Here is a 13,879-nt window from a genome sequence, read left to right on the forward strand (position 1 = left end):
TTAATTTTTTTGTGCTGATATCTGGGACTAAAACTACAACAAGGGCATAGGCTCGTAAATAAGTCAAAAAGCAGGGGTGATTTCCGGACGCGAAAGCTGTTATACCCGCTTCAAGCCTCGCCAGGTTGCAAACGGTTCCGCTTCTATAAATGTACACAAAGACCCTTCCACCCACCGTTTGCATTTTCATGTACTTTTCTCTCACCTCGTTCAGTTTTTCTCTCTCCTAGGGTTTGAGCTCGTTCCCCGGCTCTGTCGTTTTCTTCGTTCGTCTCTGCAATGGCGCAAGAGGAGGTTGCCAACGGTGCTTCAGCTGAGAAGACAGTGACGTTCACGGCGTTCAAGCCGCTGCTGACGGTTGAGGCTCCCAAAGCAGCCGATGCTGTTCAGTTCTACAAGTCTGCATTCGGTGCTGTGGAGATCAGGCGTTCTCTGAACCCTAAGCGCAAGGCTGACCAGGAGTTCACTCAGATCATCTCGGCTGAGCTTCAGCTCTCTGGCTTTACCTTCTTCGTCTCCGATGCCTCTGGTGATTCTACTGCTGTGTAAGTGCTTACGCTCTCTGTCTTAAACTGTTCTGTTTGTAGTATGTGTTATTGTGTTTTTTCGAGTAGATCTCCTTGGTGTTCTTCGCTTTTGTGGTTGAACTGATTTGATTCTTAGCATAGAACTACGCTTTATCTTTGTTACGAGTTTTCTGGAAGTTTGAAATACATGCGAGGGATGGTTAACTTGCTTCAATAACACGCCATGATTATTTCGTTGCTTTTGTAAGTGGTGTGGGCTGAGTATTGACTTCTCCTTGGCGTTGACCAGCGGGAAGACCGAGGGAGTTTCTATAGCGATTTGGCTCGAGACTGAAGACGTGGAAGCCACCATTGTAAAAGCTGTGGCCGCTGGAGCTGTGAAGGACGGAGAGTCCGCGAATGGAGAAGCTGGCGCGTGCTGCGGCGGTGGCGTCCAAGCAAATTTGAAGGACCCGTACGGGTTCATCTGGATCATCAGCTCGGCGACCAAGAAAGCCGAAACCGTCGAGGACAATTAACCACCGTCCGATCTGATCATCATCGTCGGTTCCGGTAAAAAAACTATCACAAACTTCTACGCTTGATTTCGGTACCAGTATGTATATATATCTGGTGGCAGAGTATGTTAGGCTAATTTTCAGTAATATGGGTCTATTTTGGCGTAACAACTTTCGCACGGGTATGTATGCGTTTACTCTTTTCGTATATTTTTTTATTCTGGGCCTGTCTTGTTGCGTGGTTCGGTGAAACGAGGGGTAATATCGTCTTTTAAAAATTAACTTCCTACGAATTATTCGAGGGTTTTTTAAAGGATAACGATCAATAGTGGGTTGGTGATTCAACGGTAAATCACGTTTGCATGTCATGTAATGGCCAGTAGGGGGATGGCGCGTGTCGAGTGTCTATAGTTTTGTCGTATCGGTGAGATTTCTCGAAATTTTTGTAGGTAATTGTTTGTTCGAAAAGAACGTTTGCGTTTTATAGTAATTTGAGCTTCATGGTCATATATATATACATATATATATTATTTGCTAACTAAATTTATCAAAGGAAATGGTAGATCCGTACTAGTTGATAGAAATGCTACATTACATATACAGCTAAATTCTCTATATATTTAATTTTGAAAGTTATTTTCCAAATTGATTAAGAAGGGTCCAAGGCAATTGGGCTCTGCTTTCTCAAATATTGGACTTCCGTTTATCATTTAAGCTCTTCCTGCTTTTACTATCGGCCCAGTTTTCAGGCCCATATCCGCTATATACATATATATATATATATATATATATCTATTTTTATATGTATATTTACATATGAGAAGTTTTGATTCGAATTTCACAATATATATATATATATATCTAATAAAACATTTAATTTATATGTTGTATATATTATTATTTGTTTTAATTCGTTTTTTAATGCTCAAGTAAATGGGTAGCGAATGATATCGTCTCTTTTTATATTCAATAAAAAAAGTAGGAACTAAAACATGCTTATATAGGATAAAGATTAGCATAATGGTGTATCAAATTGTATTTTACGTTGCTGTCTGTCGATGACAGTAAAAATGGTTACGGAGAATCAGACCATTGAGTTTTATATATATATATATTATTTTGATAACTAAAATATTATTTTTATACATTGATTTATTTTCTTTGGTTTCTATATATATATATATAAGCCAAAGAAAATAGTCAATGTATCAAAATAATACTCCGATTTTCAATTAGACAAATAAATATTTTAATTTGATAAATTTTGCTAAATTAAAAGTCAAGCGTCATTTAACAGGAGTTTAATTTTGCTGACAGAATTAGAAAAAACGTGTCAAGTCGATGACACGTGTAACCCGATTTTATCCACGTCGACAATGATAATAATAATTATTATTATTATTATTATTATTACAGAAAAAAAAGTCAAATAAAATAAATGGGCAAAGGTTATTTAACGACCTACGAAGATGAAGGGAGTTATATATAGCTTTGGTCCATACTATATATATAGCCTTTTCGGCTCGAGTTTTGAGATTCCAGAATCTGTAGATTCTGAACGTTCATTTTCGTTTGTCATTATTCTTATTTTTAAATTTAAATTCATCCACTAATTTTTTTCCATTGACATGATATTAAAGATTCTACGTTTATTTGACTTTTTTTTATGCAAATTTAACGTTTTTTAAAACTCGTTTTAAAGTATTTTAGTTATGAAACTTTATATATATACTACAAGAACTAAAAAAAATGTATGTTTTGATAATGCAAATTTAAAAGAATATACAAAAAAAAATAGATACCTTATGGCTTATGGCACATCCGCCTCTAAATGATTCTTCCGTGAATAGTCTTTGTTTATTAAATTTTTTTTCCAAAAAAAAACATTTGATCGCTTAAAGTTGTACAAATAAATTTAAAAATATACAAAAAAAAAAGGAATATGTATAACCTCCGTTGGGATGTGATAAAATTAATCACATTATAAGAGATTATCTGTTTGTACTATTACTAACAAATAATTATCATTAATCATAATTTCGTATAAATTAGTAATTAACTGCTTAGGTTCCCACTAAGTGTAACCCTATTTGGTAGATTTATAGTTGTTCTTAGATTTTGGTGTATCGATATTTCTACGGCTAATTTTAAAACAAAACTATTTTTTTCACAAAACGATATAAAATTGATGCAAACTTCACAGTATCTTTAAACAATGAAACTTTGTTCTGTTTACCTCGTTGGCTTGTGTTTTTCATTCTATTTCAGTTCCATTGTTTTTTCACATAGATTTTTTTAAGAAATATTTATCCATTATTATATTCAATTGAAATTAATTTTAAATTTAACAACAAAAAAATTGTGTTCAATGTTTTTGCCATATTCTGGATATAGTTTTTTTTTGCGTGGTCTCAAATCTAAAATTTAACTTTTTCTGTATGAAAAAATAATATAATATTTAGACTTTAAAAGAATACAAAACCCAAATGGATTAATGATAGAAACATAAAAAAAGAAAAAGTAAATAGTAAAAAAATAATCAAGATGAAGGAAGTGACTCAAAGCCCAAAGCAACAATACATATATATATATAGAATTCTACCATCAGACATATGTCCCTATCTCTACACACGCTCTGTTTAGAGTAAAAATATGGATATCACAGAAACAACCACATGAGTATTTAGAAAATTGTTTTACCCGGATAAAATATATAAATTTAATTATTCAAAAGACTATAATCATTAATAATATTCCATATAGCAAACATTTATTTCTATCCTATCAAATACTATATAATTTGCACGATTTTCTATAATATATATAATTTTTAATATATTTTTTTTGGATTTTGAGCAGAGTTACAATCAATGATGCCGCTATGAACTGTCTCACTGGTTTTGACCCAACCCCCACCCTCCCTCTTTCTCTGCGGAAAAAAAAAGTGAATTAAATAAAAAAATATATTTTTTTAGGAATGGAAAAAAAGGGAGTAAATGCTACAAAAAAGAAGATAATAGTAATAAATGGGTTTGCTTTGTAATGTGGCAAAGTGTGCTGCACAAAGTTCGATCGCGATGCATGTGGGCCCTCTTCCCTACCCCCTAACTCTGCGTTATCCCATTTTCAAAGCTGAGGATTTGAAAAGATTGAAACTATGTAGTATTTTTATAACCGAACTTAAATGACCCATAACAATGGAAATTCCACGTGGCAGTTTCTTTTGAGCTCATTCGGTAACATATAATTACGTACGAATGGTCGTGATTTTAAATTCAAGTAAAAAATGGATCGTTTACTCGGGTCCTCTAAGGTGCTACATTGATGGAAACCAATACGAGGAGGATGAAAATAAGTTGATTTAAATTTTAAAAAAAAAACCTGAAAAACTGAAAAAGGAAAAGGGTCGAATATTGATAAAGCATCCCCTGGAGAAAAGAAAAGCAAGACCAGAGGCTTACCCCACTCTGCTCCTTTGAATCCTCTCTCTCTCTCTCTCTCTCTCTCGACGACCTTTAAAGAGAGATACTGACTCAGCTCCTTTGTCTTCTCAGTTATCACTCTCAAAAGTATTTGTCAAAGAGCCAACGAGAAAGAAAACCCTTCTCGGAGAACCCTCTGATCCAATCAGAAACAACCATCGCCATGGACTACGTACGTAACCCTCTTCTCCTCCTCCTTCTGCTTCTGCTTCTGCTTCTTCGTTTCGTGCATGCTTAATCCATCTGTTGTGTGTGTGTGTGTGTGTTTTTTTTTTGTTGGGTTTTCAGGAGTATGGAGAGTACTGCAGGAGAGGACACGTGCCGGCTTTCGGGAGCTGGGACTGGAACGACGCCGTTCCGTTCACACAGTGCTTCGAAACTGCGCGTCAAGACCGTGATCTCTACGTCGCCGGCGATCTCTACGGCGACCACCTCTTTGCCCCCGCCATGATCGTCGTCCCTCGACATCGGGTATATATATTATATACATATGTATTTCAGCCCTTACACGTAATGTTGTTACCAATAGCTTGGGATGAACCGCAATTACGAAATAAACAGTTTCAGCTGTTAAACAGAGCGATTATTGAAGATAATTGTAAAGCGGGTTTTTTTCTTAAAGATAATAAAGTGAAAATGTGGGCAGGCAAAAGTGGGTCAGGAGCCTCCACGAGCGAAAAGAGCTACGAATAAAGAAGACTGCAGCTTGAAGGCGGCGCGTGAGTACGACGCGCCGGCCACCTGCCCTACTCCGTCGTCGAGGAGACCGGCGCCGAAGCCTGTGGACGAGGACTTGTATACAATATCTCCCGAGCTCGTAAAAGCTAAATCCAAAAGGGTAAATAATTAAATATCTACTATAGTAGTTTTTTTTTATAGAAGTGGGAGATATAATCTTATTTTGTAATGTTATTGTAGTTATAAAATGCTAATATGAGCTATGTATTTGTTTTTTAAAACTTTCATTAGCAGGGGAATGGTGGGTTTGGATGCTTCTCAAGATGTTTCTTGCCAACTCGAGTTTCATGAAGCTGCTGCTGTTGTACGAGAGAGAAAGAGAGAGATCTTTACATAAAGTATGCGCTATATATATATATATATATAATTGTATGTGAATGTATATGTATCTATGCGAGAAAGAGAAGAGAAAAAGAAACGGAGAAAAAGGGTGGTGGATTGAAGGGAAAATCGTGTAACCCTCGGGGAAAGGGAGCCTATGATATTCAAGAAAAATGAAACTTTTTTATTGAGGCTTTTTGTTTTTCTTCTTCTTAATTTAATTGTTTTCCTTTCACAATCATTAAAAACATATATGTTTATCGATTTCATATGGCAATAACGTTGGACGAATGGATGGATATTGGATATTCGCATGTTGAGTAAAACGAAATTGACATTTCAAAAATTACGAGTTCACGACAAGAATAAGGGTTCAAATAATTTAGATATTGAGCCGAAATATAACGATTCTAACATGGTACTTGGTGGTTTTGTTCCTGTATTAATTCCTAATGCAAAATACCCATCACTAATTGTATATTGTGAAAAAAGTATTTAATTATCGGCTCGCGTATAAAAGATTATTTAGCATTTGTTTCGTCTAATCAAGTGGATCGTCTTAATAACACACACGTGCATGTGGGGCCTTTCCTCCAACACAATCTCCTCGCTAACACGTATGCAGACGGTACAACGTTTCTTTCACGTTGTTAGATCGTTTTATTACAGCACTTTAGATAATTCATTCGAAACTTATTATTATTTTTATGTTCTGATTTTCCTTCATGAAAACTAAATATACAGTTTTATTTTATTTTTTAAGTTAATTTAAGTTTCAAACTCCCACTGTTATAGAAAAAAAAAAAAAAAAGTGGACCAGTCACCATACACATTCTGCGTGTGTGTGAACCCAAGGGAATTATATATGGATGGTATATGATTTCTAGTTGATACAATAATTAACGAAATAATTTAAATTAAAATAGATATACGCGTGTGTTGTGTTTTGCATTTGCTTTACTTTCATTTTATCTAGTGGAAAAAAAATTAAGGGGGAAGAAGAAAAGATTAAAGGTAGGGCCATGCACGTACAAATAAAGAAAGGGTGGTGGAAATTATGGCAATCAAATGTTTTATAAAGAACGACCCACGCTTGAAAATTAGTGTAGATTTTTTAAAGCATGAAAAATAGCACTTAAAAAAGAATGATTTAAGAAATCTTCTTTAGTTTTTGTTGTAATGTATGTTTTTAAAGTAAAAGAAAGAAAAAAGCAAGACCTTTAAATCACATGGATATCCCTTTTTTTTTTGTGTAAAGACATGGATATCCTATTTTATATACTATTTTATATACTTTAATTTTTATTTTGCTTTTTTTTTCCGCATCTTAGGATACTTATATACGTGTGTACATATATGATCATCATCATGTTTTATTTATCAGTCGCTTGTTTTTTTTTAAAAAAAAAAAACTTTTGATCATGGCAAACATGTTCATATGAAATTAAAACCTTCTTTATATGTTATACCCTTTAATCATTTGTCTCGTTTTAGTTATGTTTCGTTTTGGTTGGTTAATTATATGATGTTGCTTGATGTTAAATATATGTGTTCATGAATTTTGTATTATAACATACGCCCGGTGATATAACTCTAAGACTAATTAATCTGGTTTGGTTAGAGTTTTTGTAATTTTGCTTCCAATATTTTATAAGAGACCCGTCGACCTGAATCAGAGGGTTCTCAACCTATCACATTTTCTCATATAATATTGTGTATGTCTATTTATAAATAGAGAGAATGAAAGCCAAGAAGATTGGAAGTCATGTACTTGTGGTCGGATTACGAGACTTGGGCCTTGAGTTGGATTCTCAAGCGGTCTGAATTGCACATGAAGCCCACGAAGACTTTTAGAATAATTAATAATTACAGTTAAAGAAAATAACTGAAGAAAATAACTAATGTTGTAAATAGTGGAATAAATCATGATCACTTGTCACTAAATATGCCATAACTTTTTATAGTGATCTACACCCTCCATTTTAACTTTTTTTTCACATTTTTTAATAAACCGTAAAAAAATCATATATATTCTTATTTAAAGATTAAATATAATTAATATTTATTAAATTTACTATAATTCATTAGTTTTAATTAAAGACAAATTAAAAAATTATTTTTTAAAAATTGTCTATAAAAGATTTGGAGAGAGATATTTCGTATCTTTCCAAGATCCACCCTACGGTTGGAACAAGTGTATAACAACAATTCAAAATAACAGGGATCAAGGCCGGCCAGAGAGACGATGGGGATAAGCTTCATCGTCGAGAGGGAAACAGTTTATCTCGACCAGAAGTTAGTGGTCTGGTGGTTGTGGAAGCACAAAGTGTTGCCCATACCCGGAGTTCGAATCCTGACAATCACATATTATTAAAAAAAAAAAGTTTATCTCGCTGTGACCTTCTCTTGAATATATAGTCTGCCGAATAACTTATGTTACGATCTTCTACATCTTAGGTCTTCCCGTGCAAAATTTTTTGTCTATAACGTTAACTATTAAGAAACGGAGGGAGAAAAAAAAGGTTCGGAACCGAGGATGTTTTTATTCTCCAATTGACATGCTAATTAATCTTAGGAAACTATGCCCTGCAAGCTGACTAACCACACGATTAAGGAACTGCAATCAAATTCATAATATAAAGACAGAATTTTTGACAATCAGCCGTGATGTGGTTATATAAAAGAAAGGACTTTTACCATTAGGAATTAGTAATTACATTTAAGATAACAAAAACAAAAAAAAATCAACAAAAAGGGAACAGCTGAGGACGTAGAATTGGCAAAGACCAACAATAATTCTCGGACAAGTGAACGTTTCTGGCGGAGATTATCCCCAGGAGGAGGTTTCTGAGAACCCTCATGGGTTTTCCGATGTTGATCCTCCACCGGAGCACCACCGTCCGCGGTGGCCCCACCCAAAACCCCCTTCGCCGGTTGCCCAACCTCACCGTGCGTTTCGCCCTCCTCCTCCGCCACCGTCTCGCCGGCAATTCCGAGCTCATCGGAAGATATGAAATCGGTGCTGCATTTCTTCTAACCATCTTTTTTTTTTTGTTTCCTTGAGTTTCTTTTCAATATCTTGATTAGTGATCAAGTGTGGTGTCTATATATATATATATATATGGGAAAGTGAGTGATATACATATGTGTGTGTGTGTGTGTATGATGATGATGTGTAAAGGTTTGGATCAAAGAAGTTTTTAATCATTGAAGAGGCAATGATTATGAGCATGATGAATACCTATGGACTACGGAGAGAGAGAGGGCAAAAAGAACTTTAAGAAAATATATTAATTGTCATAAAATCATTTATTCCAACCATTTTCTTATTTTTCTAATCGATAAATTGTTTTTAAAATTGATATTTCTGTTTAAAAAAATGGTTTATATAATTTAATGTTTTTATTTCAATTATATTCCATATCATAAGAGCACGACTCTTGTAAATTTCGTTCTGTCACGAGATTTTCTATAAGATCCCGTGATATTTATAGCCATCTTATATTGCAACTATTAGCATAAAAAAGTAGAATTTCAATTAAATAAATTGATAATTTTTAGATGTTATAAAATAATATCTGCCATTTTTTATATAAATGATATGCCCTTTGCCATTATTTAAATATGTTGCTTTCTTTGGCAAACTTCTGGATCGCTTGAAAAAAATTATTTGTTAATTGTTACGAAAGTTGGTTGTTGCATGATAAAATTAATTTTTGATAATTAGTCGTTAATTAATGCTGGTTTCTTCAGCTTTAGGCTTCTGCCTTGTGGTAGCCATCATTAAAGATATGATTCCATCTACATATTCCATTTAAATGCGAACTGATAATAAATAAATATTCCTTTTCTATCGATTACTTCAATATAAAAAGTATAAAATATGAAGATGCGTACCGAAAAAATGATAAATATAAATGCACTAAATGTTTGGCGTTTTCATGACGTGAATGATCTAACTTAAATCATAAATAGTCGGGAAATTTTGTAACCTATGAGATATGGAGATTTTTTTTAATCGATATGTATATATAAGTCGAATAATTTGGGCCATAAAATGTATTAAGAATAATATATGGGCCTTCTTTGGGCTTTATATCATTTTCAAACCCTAAATAAATTTCAATCATCGTTTTCATTTCGATTTCTTTTGGTATTTGTATTTTAAGTTTTGAAAAAAAATATATTCACTTTTATACCAGTTGTTAAATTATTTGAAATAAAATTAGAATTTTTCATGACAACAATTTTTTTATTTTTATAAAAAAATTCATTCGTATGTGCATGTGTATTTGATTATATATATGTGAAATTTGTAAAATTCTGATTTTAAAAACAAAAATAAAAAAAAATTATCCATTGCAAATTATTTGTTCGTTTTTTCTACGAAAAATTCTATCGTAAAACAGTCAGTAATTTACGATAAAAACCTATTTCATCGCAAAACCGTCGTATTCTGTCGAAAAATTCGTCGCAAATTCCATCCCGGTTTTTTTTTAGTGCTAATATTTTCGAAGACGTGGTTCGACAACCAGATCCGATAACGGCAGTAACAAGAAGATGGCTGTTCGGCGCAAACCCACAAGAGCAAAGTCATTGAAAATCTAAAACAAAGAAACAAAAAGCCCACACAAGGAGACAAAATGAAGAGGAAAAAAAAAAACAAAAACCCTAGCTACAATATAATATTGATACCAACATGAAAATATAGCCAAAAAACTGGGGTGACCACATACATGCATGTATGCATGTATTCATCTGTGACAAATACATCTGTAACGGTAAGGACTGTTGATGGGATCGTTGCCTTCAACGGGGACTTGCTCGGCTCTGCATCTGTATTTGCAGCCTCTACATTCATTGTATGTGCATATAGGCGCCGTCGATCCAATCATGATCTTCCTTCTCCATCCACTCTTCATCATCCTCTCCTGATGATTTGCTTACTTTATTATTAGTTCATTCTCGTTTTAATGAGAGTTATATATATATATATATATATGCTTCTCCCAAGTTTTATTGAAATCGATACCCAAACAGTTTCGTTACCTGACGTTGCAGCGGTGAAGAACTCGCCACGCTATGTGCGGACGGAGCTAGAGGTTCATTTCCAGATCCTGAAACGATCGATGTATACGAGATAATACACACACACACACGCACATACATATATATATACGCACACATATCTATATACAGACTACAGAGTAAGACGTTTTGCAAAATACAAAAAAGGCACGCGTGGATTTAGTTTGAAGTATAGATGCATAATCACAACAATGCTGAAAAAGGGGGAAGGTATTTTCAAGAATGGAACATTTGATGAAAGCTTAGTGATGAAGAAAAGAAGAAAAAGACAAGTTTTTTTAGGAGAAGACCTTCAACTAGAAGAATCACAGTGAAGAGCAGCAAGAGCAAGTTGCAGACTTTAATGGCGGCCATCTCTCTCTCTCTCTCTCTCTCTCTCTCTCTCTCTCTCTCTGTGGGCGAGAGCTTTGAACGTGGGAAAAAACTCTAAACGTGGAGAATCTATAGAGATAAAGATAGAGGAAGAGAGTACTTTGTTTCTGTGTATTAAGAGCTTGTGAATGTGAAGTTGTGTCATGTGCTGAAGTTATATGACCGTAAGCCATGTCGCTACAAATTTCTCTGGCCCCTCTCGTAAAGTTTCTAGTCTTTTGTACTACAAGTCCTCACCAACCAATTACAAAGATATTAATGGATACACCATACGCTTTCTTCTTCTGTTTTCTTAGAATAATGAGAATAAAGGTCTAGTAGTCTACCTATATATATATATGTATATACAATTATATATATATATATATATATATATGTGTGTGTGTGTATATGTGTCTCAGATATCATCATGTATATGATTCTTTCAATGTCTGCGTTTGCAACTAACGATATATAAAAGCAATTTATATCGAACGCTATGGAAGGATTCCATCAAATACTTTTTGAACCCATGTCTATATTATCTATATACACACAGAAATGAGTAGAGGGCAATAACGAAAACATAGAAAACCCTAAAAGCACATTCATCTGTTGTTTTCTGTATAGGTTTCTCCACCGTTACGACACAATCATGTATATATGTACGTATATGTACCATGATTTTGTATCATCACAGCTACAATCTCAACCACTCATTGTTATCCAGAAACTATAAATTCGATACATTTTTCAAATCGCATCATCGTTGAATATCTAAATTGGCATTACATATATCAAATATATATTCCAATAATGAGTATACTTTCTATCATCTCTCACCATGGAGACGTTTAAGTTCTATAATACACTCCAACTTGAAAGATATTAATTATATACATATATATACACATTATGTAGAAATAAATTTCATCTAACAGACTCAAAGAAATCCACATGCGATACAAACTCCACCAATATGCACATATTTTCACGTCTATCAATATTGCACAACAAATTTATAAATATAATCCATCTAGATTTTTCCTTTTTATTTTTATTTTTAAAAATAGATTATAAGAAGAATCTAAAGAGATAGACTGCAATTATGGAGAGGAGAGAGTACACTGTGCACGACCCTCCAACAGCAGAGGGGTCCCCCCATTTTTTCGACACAGAGATTTTCCTTCTGATGATTCCTAGAACTTTCGATCGGTTTTTACCGGATTGCCGAAACTACCCCCGAGACTTCGCGAGTCTAGCGGTGTTCCGGAGGGGCATAAAGGGAATTTCACGGTTTTCGGAACTACGGAAGCCACCAGAAGTTGAGAAGGCTTCCTTTGTCTTTGTCCGCAACTTGCCCATGTCGATGCCTCCCGGTCCGACCCCGCCAGAGGCGTCACGTGCATGTCTCGTGCTTTTACACGCATGCATACATACAGTACATGCATATTTATAGATACAGATACACACACACACACCATATTTACAAGAATAGTTATATACAAACTCTTAGTCTCCGCTATAATTATATAATGGAAACTAATATAAACAAACTCAAAATTTTGAAATATAATTAATTATTTTTAATAAAATGTGAATAGTTTTTAAATATATTTTCGATTAAATCTTATACTTTTCAAAGCAAAATTTGAATTTTTAAAAATGTAGAATGTGGAGGTGGGAATGGGTTCAGTTCCAGCGATTTCGGGGACAGAGTTGGGTGTCTGCACCATATCCTTTACCAGTCTTTTTTAGTTTTTTAAACTGTTCTGGTTTTCTTTATTTCTTTAGTATTTTTGGTTTTTGATTTCTCAAAAATTGGAATATTGATTTATCATTTTATTTTTAATCATTTAAAATGAATCTTCATTGAACAGAAAGAAATTTGATAAGTTTTTTCATAAATTTCTCAGGAGTTGGTGATATACAAGTTTTTTGTCTGCTAATTCAAATTTGTTTCTATTTATTTTCAAAGTTTTTTTTTTTATGAAATATTTATTTTCAAAGTTGTTGCTTAGAACCATACGCTTTGGTCTTCACGGATATATATGAGTTGTTATCTACTTATCTTTCCATAAAATGACAAATATTCAAACTAATAAAAATTAAAACCGTGGTCCACTGGATTTTTTTTTTAAAATGCAACAAAATATATCGAATTGGGCCCGCTAATAAATTTTTTAAAAAAATGCAAGAACGAAAAACGGGCCGTACGGAAAATCCAAAACTGGGAAGGCTCAAAATAATTGTAAAAATATAATTAAAATTACATGGGCCGAGAACATAAATTTGGGCCGTACGAATTGGGCTTCCTTTTTCTTCTATAAATATATAAATATTTTATTTTTGGTTAGGTTGGCGTTCCCGCGAATCCCCAACCTTCAAGAATACCAAACCTTGCCTCCTCCTCTCTCTCTCTCTCTCTCTGACTCTGTTTCTTCCCCAAGAAAAAACAATCCTTTCCCCTCTTACAACAATCTAAGCTTCCTTAATCTCTTTGTTTTAATCCGTATTATACATACATGTATATGTGTGTGTATATATATGATCGCCATGGCTATTGTCTCTGCAATTCAAGGAACCTTCACAGATTCCTATCTTCTCCTCTGTTTTTCCTTCCTATCTCCCTAATTCAGTAGTACTCAAATGGATCCTCACACCAGGGACGAACAGAAACATCATGATGTTGGCCCAGCGAATCCAGTCCCGTTGTCCAAATACTCGAACCGGGTCGAGCTTAAAACTCTGCTCGAACGGAGCGACGGCGGCGCCGGATTGGTCGGAGAAAGGGTTGTGATCGGTGGGTGGGTGAAGTCTTCTAGGGCTGTGAAGAAAGACTCTCCTCCACCGCCTCCGCTGCCAACGGCGGGCC

The 13,879-nt window shown here is 34.2% G+C and overlaps 4 protein-coding genes and 1 long non-coding RNA gene across 6 annotated transcripts in view; 3 read left to right on the forward strand and 2 right to left on the reverse strand.

The window, feature by feature from the left end:
• Nucleotides 1–152: 152 nt before the first annotated feature.
• Nucleotides 153–1,320, forward strand: LOC104822467 (uncharacterized protein At5g48480-like). The gene is made up of 2 exons (XM_010553711.2): nucleotides 153–545; nucleotides 817–1,320. Exons 1-2 carry the CDS (start codon nucleotides 280–282, stop codon nucleotides 1,043–1,045), a joined length of 495 nt encoding a protein of 164 aa, XP_010552013.1. The 5' UTR covers nucleotides 153–279; the 3' UTR covers nucleotides 1,046–1,320.
• A 3,170-nt stretch (nucleotides 1,321–4,490) lies between these two features.
• Nucleotides 4,491–5,764, forward strand: LOC104822468. Of its 2 annotated transcripts, none has more exons than XM_010553712.2 (4): nucleotides 4,491–4,678; nucleotides 4,795–4,977; nucleotides 5,153–5,344; nucleotides 5,476–5,764. In XM_010553712.2, the coding sequence occupies exons 1-4, from the start codon at nucleotides 4,670–4,672 to the stop codon at nucleotides 5,533–5,535; spliced, it is 444 nt and encodes a 147-aa protein (XP_010552014.1). In that variant the 5' UTR covers nucleotides 4,491–4,669; the 3' UTR covers nucleotides 5,536–5,764. The 2 variants fall into 2 exon arrangements, with proteins under 2 accessions (XP_010552014.1, XP_010552015.1); XM_010553713.2 differs by having other exon boundaries at nucleotides 5,479–5,764.
• A 2,471-nt stretch (nucleotides 5,765–8,235) lies between these two features.
• LOC104822469 lies at nucleotides 8,236–8,719 on the reverse strand. Its single transcript, XM_010553714.1, has one exon. The coding sequence runs from the start codon at nucleotides 8,604–8,606 to the stop codon at nucleotides 8,310–8,312; it is 297 nt and encodes a 98-aa protein (XP_010552016.1). The 5' UTR covers nucleotides 8,607–8,719; the 3' UTR covers nucleotides 8,236–8,309.
• Nucleotides 8,720–10,126: 1,407 nt separating this feature from the next.
• On the reverse strand, nucleotides 10,127–11,152 carry LOC104822470. Its single transcript, XR_773209.1, has 3 exons — nucleotides 10,944–11,152; nucleotides 10,615–10,682; nucleotides 10,127–10,496 (listed from the first exon to the last, which is right to left on the reverse strand). It is a non-coding gene; the product is annotated as an uncharacterized LOC104822470 (long non-coding RNA).
• Nucleotides 11,153–13,378: 2,226 nt separating this feature from the next.
• LOC104822528 (asparagine--tRNA ligase, cytoplasmic 2) overlaps nucleotides 13,379–13,879 on the forward strand; it is a 3,561-nt gene continuing 3,060 nt past the window's right edge. Inside the window, exon 1 of the mRNA XM_010553774.2 lies at nucleotides 13,379–13,872. Coding sequence (XP_010552076.1) covers nucleotides 13,654–13,872 — 219 coding nt within the window. The 5' untranslated portion in view covers nucleotides 13,379–13,653. The remainder of the gene's footprint in view (nucleotides 13,873–13,879) is intronic.

The sequence above is a fragment of the Tarenaya hassleriana genome, unplaced genomic scaffold (assembly GCF_000463585.1).
Source record: "Tarenaya hassleriana unplaced genomic scaffold, ASM46358v1 Cleome36, whole genome shotgun sequence".
NCBI classification, from domain to species: Eukaryota; Viridiplantae; Streptophyta; class Magnoliopsida; order Brassicales; family Cleomaceae; genus Tarenaya; species Tarenaya hassleriana.

Excerpts from the sequence above, each read along its gene's own strand:
- LOC104822469 (XM_010553714.1), bottom strand. The coding sequence starts at position 8,606 with ATGGTTAGAAGAAATGCAGCACCGATTTCATATCTTCCGATGAGCTCG.
- LOC104822467 (XM_010553711.2), top strand. The coding sequence starts at position 280 with ATGGCGCAAGAGGAGGTTGCCAACGGTGCTTCAGCTGAGAAGACAGTG. Across the intron at positions 546-816 it reads TCTGGTGATTCTACTGCTGT|CGGGAAGACCGAGGGAGTTT; the intron begins GTAAGTGCTTAC and ends GGCGTTGACCAG.
- LOC104822468 (XM_010553712.2), top strand. Across the intron at positions 4,978-5,152 it reads TCGTCGTCCCTCGACATCGG|GCAAAAGTGGGTCAGGAGCC; the intron begins GTATATATATTA and ends AAATGTGGGCAG. Across the intron at positions 5,345-5,475 it reads TAAAAGCTAAATCCAAAAGG|CAGGGGAATGGTGGGTTTGG; the intron begins GTAAATAATTAA and ends AACTTTCATTAG.